Source organism: Poecilia reticulata, linkage group LG20, assembly GCF_000633615.1.
Source record: "Poecilia reticulata strain Guanapo linkage group LG20, Guppy_female_1.0+MT, whole genome shotgun sequence".
In the NCBI taxonomy this organism is placed as follows: Eukaryota; Metazoa; Chordata; class Actinopteri; order Cyprinodontiformes; family Poeciliidae; genus Poecilia; species Poecilia reticulata.
Window position 1 is genome coordinate 25,660,368 of NC_024350.1, and position 9,737 is coordinate 25,670,104.

General features: G+C 39.1%; 2 protein-coding genes across 2 annotated transcripts in view; both read right to left on the reverse strand.

Annotated features, from left to right (window-relative positions):
* LOC103457010 (cullin-1) overlaps window positions 1-2,453 on the reverse strand; it is a 13,353-nt gene extending 10,900 nt beyond the window's left edge. Inside the window, exon 1 of the mRNA XM_008396915.2 lies at window positions 2,302-2,453. The gene's annotated coding sequence lies outside the window, so the exon portion shown is untranslated. The remainder of the gene's footprint in view (window positions 1-2,301) is intronic.
* Window positions 2,454-5,113: 2,660 nt separating this feature from the next.
* LOC103457009 (translation initiation factor IF-2) lies at window positions 5,114-8,797 on the reverse strand. The gene is made up of 5 exons (XM_008396914.2): window positions 7,336-8,797; window positions 5,961-6,019; window positions 5,806-5,889; window positions 5,654-5,730; window positions 5,114-5,260 (listed from the first exon to the last, which is right to left on the reverse strand). Exons 1-5 carry the CDS (start codon window positions 7,644-7,646, stop codon window positions 5,216-5,218), a joined length of 576 nt encoding a protein of 191 aa, XP_008395136.1. The 5' UTR covers window positions 7,647-8,797; the 3' UTR covers window positions 5,114-5,215.
* Window positions 8,798-9,737: the final 940 nt, after the last annotated feature.

Here is a 9,737-nt window from a genome sequence, read left to right on the forward strand (position 1 = left end):
AGCCTCCTGACATCATCAATGCTGCTCAGGTTTAAACATCTGTGGTTTGAAAAGTCATGATGAAAACCTGATTATTTCTCTTTGCCAGAAGAACCAAGTTTATCATTTAAGAGAAGAATTAACGACATTTACAGTTTCTCTACAATTGAGCCGAAATATGAACAAACATAAAACTTCCAGGTGACAAAATTCATGAACTTCGGTCTGAACGTACATCAGGGTTAGGGGTCAGGGGTCAGGGGTTAGGGGTCAGGGGTCAGGGTTTAGGGTAGGCAGGTGATTAAAGTTTAATTCAGTTTAGATGAACCTGGTTTTGGTGTCAAACTGCTGACTTTGTCCTGAAACGGTGAATATATTACTGTCTGGGTTCGTTCTGACAGGAGACGACTCCAAAATTATTTCTAATGATCCGTTAAAGAAATGTGGCAATATGAGAACAATCGATATTATTGATCAGCCGGAGGGTTCAGCTTTGATTACTGGACATAGTCTGTCGTTTCCAGAAGAGTCAACTGATCCATGCAGGGAAAACAGAAACGTTGTATAAATTAGCATCTAAATGTGAGATTTTATCATTTTCATACCCAATAAAGGCTAATAAACACTGGAGAGCTCCAGTCAGAGCATGAAGGGGTTAATTTACTGATCCGATTCTCCTGAAATATTTACATTTATAAAATATGTCAGAGTTTATAAAACTGGTCCAACGGACCTCGACTTGCCTGGTTTCAATCTGACAAAAACATCACCGATTTATACCAAGATTATTGGATTTTCTTTAAAAAATGATCCAAATCTATGAATTAAATTCAAGAATTTACCTGCAAAATTGTAATTTATCTGTTGCATAAAGAAAGTTTGTTTTCCTCTGAATACTAAATGAGCTTTTCCTGAATGTAGAACTAAATGTTAGCTGATGTCAACAGTAAAAAGCAAATGTTGAACTTTTATTACAATTGTATGACATGTTCTATCTTGGGACCTAAAAGTAAAAAGCATTTCTTTTCTTTTATCTCCCAAAACAATAAAATAATGTCTCAAAATCAATGTTATTTCGTAAAACCCATATAAAAATACTCCACATTGATATTTATGGCGTAATTTGGATGTTTGCTCTCCAGCGAGATATTAAATGTATGGAAACCATCATATCTATAAACAGGTCAGAAAGGATTTAATGCACAGAAAGTGAAGATAAAATAATGTTTAGTTAGTTAAAGATGCCTCAAAGGTTAAAAAAATCAAATAACTGATATTTATTATAATCACTAAAACAGAAAATATTATGCTAATTTTTCATAATAATTAGTTTATTTAAAAATTCTTGATTGAATGTAATTTGCTAAAAATAAACTAAAGTGCTGCAGCTGTCTTCATGTTTCACCATATCATCATTTAAAAGCTCAAATTAATTATTGTTTTAAGATAAAAGTATTAAAATCTGACACATTAAAACATCTTCAGTGACTCTAACTGGTCAAGTTTTTCAACACTTTACCAGTTAGATCAAATGGGAGAAAAACTTCAGCACCAGTTTATGTTCAAAAGCAGTTTTGAGATTTTAGGTTTTATCATAAATAAAGAAAAAAAAAAACTCCTGAGCAGTTTCTGGTGCCAACTGGCCTCCAGGATCATTTGGTTTTCTGTTGTTTTCCCAACCGGATCAGCAGGGATCCGTGGGGCAGAACCAGCCCAGAGGTTCGGGGAATATCTCGCCACATCTCCTGTCTGTCAGGTTTTGGATTTCAAGCTTTTCCAGGATCTCCAGGATCCTGAATGAGCGCCAGCGGGCCGATGGCTTCCCTTCAGGGTCTGGCTGTGTTAAAGTCGGGCTCCCCGACACGACGAGTGGCAGGAAATAAACTCTGGAGCGACACAGTTTATATTTAACCAGTTAAAAGTGGGGATTACGCTTTAATGGGGGTTCGGGTCGGAGTTTGACACAGCTACGCAACACCGCTGCTAAGTCTCATTAGCTGCTTCGTATTAGCCTGTTAGCTCGGCAGCCTAGCCGCAGGGTAGACGTGCTTTTAGACACGGAACATCGTGGGTTTCCACATATTACCCACTCAAATAAACATGGGTTTTCTGATATTTCTTTATATATGGACACTGTCTCCCCTGAGGTAGCAGCAGCGGTCAGGACAGACAGTACCTGGTGTAAAATGGCAGCCTTAGCGTCGATAATGAGTCAGGAAAACAGTTCGCTAACCGTTTAGCACTAGCCAGCTAGCTTTTAGCTAAACCCGTCAGAAAACAGCGAACCTAAACTCCCTTCTGGCCTTTAAAACATCTTCTTACCATGTTAGGATCGTCGCTGTGGCTGTGTAATCGCTGTAGAGAGGGTTTTCTGGCCGACAGAGTCGCTGTTCTCCTCTGTGTTCCTCTGTTCGGACTGAGCCTGTTCTCCGCTGCTGCTCCGCTTCGCACAAAGATCGGCTATGAGCCGCGCTGCGTTCAGGGGCCGTGGGAATTACTACTTACTGAAGAAAACTGAAAGAAAAACATTTAAAATCAGCAGCTTACAATCTTTACAATCAGGGAAGTTAAAATAACTTGTTTTGAGCAACAAATGCAACGTATTTGTGATCAAATATACGAAATTCGTTGCCATTTTTAGATAAACTACCATATTTTAAGGTTTAAATATAAAAATCCCACACACTTATACATGAAGACAATGGATACATTTTATTCTAATAAAAAACGTAAAAATGAAATACTACAGATACTTTTGGTATCAATCTGTTCAAAGAAATTCTATCCAGTTTTACTGAAAAACGGAAAAACCTGCTAAAACTGGCATTTACTGCCTTATTCATGGTTTTAAAATGTATCTGGTTCTTAAGTATTTCTAGCCAAAGTCACTCAAATTATGTTTGATCCAAAAGTTTTAATACAGACTAAAAAGTATTTTATAACACCCAGAGAGTGAATAGTGAAGATTTGGGTCATTAAAACAATAAAAAAAAAATCTGGTTTTAATTTAACTTCTGAAAAGGTCAAAATTCTGAATTCAAGTGAAATTAAATTAAAGTCAAAATTTGAAGTAAAAAGGTAATTCTAACAAAAAGTACTACAGTTCTGTCCATTTTTTCCACTAATCATGAATCTACTCTAAGCACATCACATCAAAACATCTGAAATAAAAAAGTCACATTTTGCCTTCCGTAGAACAGCCCAGAAAGAACCAGAGATTTTAATCTTCAGCTATTTCTCTTCATTAAATAAATGCTATCGCAAATTAAACAATAACAAATTACAACAGACAACAAATGAAATTAAAACATCAAATGTTTTCTTAATTAAATAAATCTTTGTTAAGATGCAATGTGAATAAAAATCCCAACAAAATGTCAAGATTAGAGAGAAGTCAGGATGAGAAATAATCTTTATTCTCGTTTTTAAAGTCTTCCATTGCTGCTGGAAAAAGTAAACTTCAAAATTATGTTTTGCAAATGTTTGCAGATTACAGATTTATTAGCTGGAACAAAAATAAGTTCTAAGCTTTTAATAAGATCAGTTGGAGATTGTTTAATATCTTTAACCAGATGGTCAAACAAAATAAGGCAGATTGCGGTAGATAAATAATAAAAATAAATAAATTAAAAAACATAATCACACTCCTGTGTGTCATCTTCCTGACGTTTCGACGCTTACAAGAGACTCTGAACGCACCATCCGCTTTACAGGAAGGTTTACGGCTAAAGACTACAAACATGGCCGCACGTCAGACGTCTTAAAGATCTCTAGCGCATGCGCAGATCTCCAGTTTCGTTCTCCTGACGTGACATTTAAATTATGCATACCGGAGGCAGAAGCACGACTCTGACATTTAGCTCGGTTTGCTTTTAATTTGTTCATTTGCGTCTGATGAAAACAAGTCAAACATAAAAAGCAAAAATAATTTAAACTAAAACAGTAAAAAATGAGCTTCCGGTCCTCTCAGACCGCCGCAGTTTAACTGCGTCATTAAAGCGCTGCTGTGATTTTAAAGCCCAGAGACCAGAGGATTAAATTAGGAGGGTTTTATGGTGATTTTCTATAAAGAACCAAATGTTCTTTTAACTCAAGCGTTGCGTGATCATCATCACCATCATCATCATCATCATCCTCTCCACCCAGACGCTTCCTCTGATTCAGGCAGAGCGCGACCTCTGCTGGTGGAAAGCAGAACTACAGAAACTGTAGTTTTGCCATTAGAGACAGAAAAACAGAACATTTAAACAAAAAAACCCTCAGAAATGTAAAGATTATTCTCTGAAACTTTCTAGAAAACACGTGGAAACTTCTGAGATTGAAAAGTTGAAAACTTACTAGAAATTTTTTTTTTTTTTTTATGTCAACCTCAGAAATTTTCTGGAAAAAAGTGGAAATTTCTGAACTTGAAAGGTAAAAAATGTGAAAAAGGAAAAGAAAAAAATAAGGACATTATGAGATTAATCTCAGAAAATTCCCAGAAAAAACTTGAAAACATCTGAGTATGAAAAGTCAAAACTTTTCTTGGAGAAAACTCAGAATTGTTCAGATTCATCTCAGAAATTTGCTAGAAAAAAAACAGAGAAATTTAAGATCTTGAAAATTTCCTAGATAAAAACAAGTCAGAAACTTTGAGATTAATCAGAAATTTCTAGAAAATATATGATAATTTTTGAGTTTCAAAAGTAGAACATTTTTCACTTTTGCAACTCAGAAAGTTTTCCGTCCGTCCGTCCGTCCGTCCGTCCGTCCGTCCGTCCGTCCATCCATACAGTCATTTTTTTAAATGGTTCAACAAACTCGTTTCTGTCCATTCATTGAATAAAGCTGCTGTTTTGTTTCTCCTTTTTAAACTTTATTTCTTCTATAACATAATTTATATACAAACACAAAATACAGAGCAGACATTTATACAAAATATGATCTATGCACCAGCTGCTGCAGGTTTTACTGATTAAATGCAGAATTTAAAATGGTTCTGATCAGAGGTTCCCACCCACCATCAGGAAACAACCTCAACAATGGCAGTCTGGTGGTGGCAGCGTCATGCTGAGGGATGTTCCACCGTCAGCTGCACTATTGAAAGATGTTTGTTGTGTAATAATTAAACTCATAAATGTTCAGGTGAATCGTTTAAAGCTAATGTTCCTGCTGATGGATGGAAACCTTTGCCTTGGCGTTGTGTTCAGCAGGAGTTGAGCTGCCAGCTGAGGCCAGTAGGAGGCGCTGTGGGCGGTCACCTGGTCAGGACAGGCGCTTCCTCCATCAGCTGCTTCCTCACCTGGAACACAAGCAGGACAGGAAGTGAAGATCTGCACTTCCTGGATGGATTCAGAGTCAGACACACTAACTGATGTAAGTATTAACATTTATTTCACATTTCAGGAACATGGGAAATATTTAAAAAACTCAACAGTTACAAATATTTACTTCAGAAAATTAGAAAAGAATCAGATAAAATAATAAATTAGTGAACAAAAGTAAATAATCTGGCATTAAAACTGGATCCTAAATGAAAAGTTTTTATTTTTCTCAGTTTTTTTAATGCATTTTTGACATATTTAATAATAAAGAGTGAAATGCAGGAGTTTGAGGTTAAACATTTTGTTGTCTGTGTGATCAGACGTCGTCAGGCTTTGGCCACGCCCCCTGCAGGACGCTCCAGGTGTCACACCTGTTTCTGTTTCCTCTTGGCTTGCATCATTTCCTGTTGCTGCTTCAGCCTCACTTCCTCCAGACTCATGCAGCCGCCTGCGAACGCAGCACAAAGCGCAGTCAGAGAGGCGGCCCTGAACGCACCGCCTGCGAGGCGTTCGGGTGTCTCACCGACGCTGCTGGGGTTGATGGAGACGTAGGCCATGGCTCTGCTCAGGCGCAGCTCCTCCAGTGCGGCCAGCTCCGCCTCCGCCTCTGCTCAGCCAATCAGACGGCAGAGATTACTCAGACTGTCACCGATACTCAAACTGCAACAGGAAACTCACTTTTCTGGATTTCTCTCCGTTTCTTCGGGTTTGGAGGGATGACGGTGAACGCCTTGTGACTGAAACACAGAGAGGGTTTAAACAAGAAGCTGAAAACATTAAAACCAACAAAAACTGTGATTTTCAAATGATCCGGCTCTTTGCGCAGGGCGGCATGTCAGCAGGGGGAGGCAGGAACCTTCAGTGGAGCTCTGGAGGATTTTTGCTTTGCTTTAATGTGTTTATTATGGCACATAGATGAGAAGCACTGTAAAAAAAACTACAGTGTGATTTAAAGTTAGCGTATCTCAGGCTAAGCTGAAGGGATTTTTCTGTATTCTTGTAATATTGTGACTTTAATCTAGTAATACTACAACTTTATTTTCATATAGATAGCGTTGATCTGGTCATCATCCTATATTCATCTGCAGAAACTGAGCTGAAGACATAATTTTATAGCAAATCCTTCATAAACACATTTAATATATTGACCTGATCCAGGAAGGTTTATTCTTTCTGCATCGTTGATTCAGATTTTTCTGGAGTTTGTTGTGCAGAAGCGGCCATGTTGTGCCTGCAGTCTGCAGTGAGAGGAAACCTGGTGGGATTAACCTGCAGCAGATGGAGACGGAGCCTCTGGCAGCGGCGGCGGGATATTTCAGGAACGCTCCGGCGTTTCACAGCGGGAAGCACGAAAAGTCTCCAAACACAAACACAGGCGGCCATGATGGCTTCTGATCCAAACCGGCAATTCATTCAATGAACCGAAGGATAAACTGGATTCATTTCTGGATTTCAGCTCTAAAATCAAAACATGAGCAAAATAAATATTTGTTCCAGACTGAGAGCAGAAAAAGGACAAAAACACCTGAGAAGTAAAATAATTAAGAATTTAAACAAGATGATCATAAAATAAACAGATTCAGTAAGTTGAAATCTATTAATATGGATTTAATTTGTACATTTCTGATGTCACCACTTCTTTTTTTTAATAATGTTTTATGCAAAAAAAAAAAAAAAAAAAAAAAACTTTTGGTGAAAAAATGACATTATTTTAGGAAGAAGCTGACTGTATTATAACTGTCTCTCTGTTTTATTTAAGAACTTTTCCTTTCATCCAGAGTCCAGAGCAGGACCGGCATCCTGGTTAAGCCCCTCCTCCTGCCACCCTCCAACCAATCACAATGCAAGCAGTTATCTGTTGTGGTTTTTATTTGCAGGTAATATTTTCTCCAGTTATCAACAGCGACTGAACAGAAACTCACCAAAATGTCCGTAACAAACTAGTTCTTAAGCGTCCCTCCCCTTACTGATGCCGCCCTGGGTAACTGCCCATATAAGGCCCTTACAGAACCCATAAAACACTGACTGCGCACACTGACTCCGCTGTGCTCACCTCTGGATCGCGGGCCTCCCGCCGGGCCCGGGGCCCCGCTGCTCCCCCAGACCCGGACACCCGGCGCCTTCCCGGGCGTCCGGCTGCCTCACCGAGCTGCTGGCCCTGCGGCGCTCCGGCTCGGTTCTGGGTTTGGCTCCTGCTGGTTTGGGGGCAGCAGATGAGGACCTGGCCCTCGGTTTGGGCCCCTGGGGCCCCGCCGCTGCCGCCGGGCCCCTCCTGTCCCTCGGCGGCTCCGCTGCCGGCCGCGCCGCTCGGCTTCGCTTCGCCGCCTCCGCCGGTTTGGGCTTCACTATCAGCGTTGAAGGCATTTTTAACTGGAAACTTTTAGTTTGTGTCCAACTCCTGATCTGCTCCGGAGATTCTTCATCCTCCTCATCTTCCTCACCACTTAACCCTTAAACAACCGAACAAAAACAAACAAACAAATCTTTCAACTTTTTTTCCTCCCTTGATCCGGTTGCTATGGAGCTGGCTCCCTGGCAACTACAGGCAAACCCAACAAGCTGTACCGGAAAGGGTGTTATTTGGACTTTCATAATAAAAGCATCCATGCTCTGCCAGAATCTTAGAGGAGGAATGAAAAAACGTTCTGATCAAGTTGGATTTTGTGGCCAAAATCAGGAAAATATGACAAAATCTTCTATCAAACTTTGAAAAAATAAACATCCAAAACAATATTCAACTCATTTAACTTAAAAACTACTTTATTTATCCCAAAAGAAAATTAAAAGTTGATGTAATTTCCATGGACAGAGAGGGCCTCCAGTAGCCGTCAGTCCTGCAAAGAATCTGAAGAGGCCTCTGACTGAAGACTGTTGCTAGGTGACCATCATGACATGCTAACAGCTCAGTATCCAGGAAACAGAGTCGATATTCCACAGTATGTCTGCCTCTGCTGATCCGCCTCCTTTGCTTTTGCCGCTCCTCTTTAAATCTGGATGAGGTCAGAAAGATATTGGAGTTGGGGATGAGACCCCTGCTGACCCATGGAAGAGACGGTTTGACCTTCCTTCTCTTTGGCATCAAAATGAATTTACTATATTCTGTTTATCTGTTTGTTTGTTTATTTTTGTCTTTTTTTTTTACCCTTTATTGCTTTTCAGTTTTTGTATAAACTACAGTTTTATTTCTCACCTCCTGTCCATCAGAACTATGAGCTACATTAGTGACAAAACAGTTCTTATTATTGAAGCTGTTTATTTCTTTAAAAGCATTTTATTTTGAAGGGCCGGTGACCTTGTTTCCGGTCAACCTGACTGGCTGCGCAGCCGCAGATTAGATGACGCAGCGGAGTCTCTGCAGGTGGTTGTTGGCTCACCTGTTGGAGGATAATCGGATTACTGACAGGCGACCCCGCTCGTGTCACAAGAGCGCATGCGCAGTGAAACCGCAGACTGAAACCGTTTCCCTCCAGGCGGCCATGTTTTCCTGGAAGCTCATGTTTCTGTCTGAGCTTCTCTTTGGACTTTTTCTCTCATTTCAAATCAGGAATCAAACTGAACATTTATTTAATTGTAGATATTATTTTATAATTATAATAAAAGCGGGTGTGAAATACAAGGTGATTTAAAGGACAGTTAGATGAAAACAGTTTAAAAGTCAACAGTTTCTGCCATTAAACATGAAACTGACTGAATGATGATGCATCTGTGACTAAATCAGCAGTTACACTGTAAAAACTGACTGCAACCTGAAGTTAAATGCTTTTATTTTATCTCTTAAACTCAAGTTATCATAATTGCAGGTTTTCAAATGTTTAATTTGTAGTTTTAAAAATATCCTGATTGTTTAATAAGAATCATAATAAAACAAAAATAATGTATTTTTGGTCACTTCATGGAGAGAAAGATTAGATTATTCATTCTGTAAAATATAATTTTATGTTTAAAATAATCCTGATTTCAATCCTCTGAGTCTAAAAAATCTTAAAACTTAACAGGACAGTTAATCTCCTTACAGGGAAACATGAAAGTTTGGGCTAAGAGATAAATAATAAATTATTATCCAAATTAACTGATTATTATCCTGAAATAAGTTTAGTTTCTGTTTTATCTTGACGTAAAGTCTGGACTCAGCAGCTCATATCTGTCGGTTTATTATTCAAATAAAAGCAGAACCATCTGCTGCACTTTAACAGAAACAACTGAACCCAGTATGTAAAGTTTCTCCATCACGATAAACAAGCGGCTTCGCAGAGAGAGAGAGAGCGGTGCATCATGGGAAACAGGATGCGCCGGGTGGGTCCCTGAGGCCCATGCTGATTCCGTCACCCAAAATTTACATGCGGCTCTTCTGTTAGAGGTTCAAGATGATAAAACATTCATCTGAAAATGATCTGAAAACTGAAACTGGACGAAAAGCAGCAAAAAGCAGCAAAAAGCAGCAAAAAGCAGCAAAAA

Bases quoted from the DNA above. Each gene is read 5' to 3' on its own strand.
- LOC103457009 (XM_008396914.2), bottom strand. From the start codon at position 7,646: ATGCCTTCAACGCTGATAGTGAAGCCCAAACCGGCGGAGGCGGCGAAG. The intron at 5,890-5,960 runs GTGAGTTTCCTG...TTGGCTGAGCAG, and splicing joins ACGGAGAGAAATCCAGAAAA to AGGCGGAGGCGGAGCTGGCC. The intron at 5,261-5,653 runs GTGTGACACCTG...CTTGTGTTCCAG, and splicing joins CCAAGAGGAAACAGAAACAG to GTGAGGAAGCAGCTGATGGA.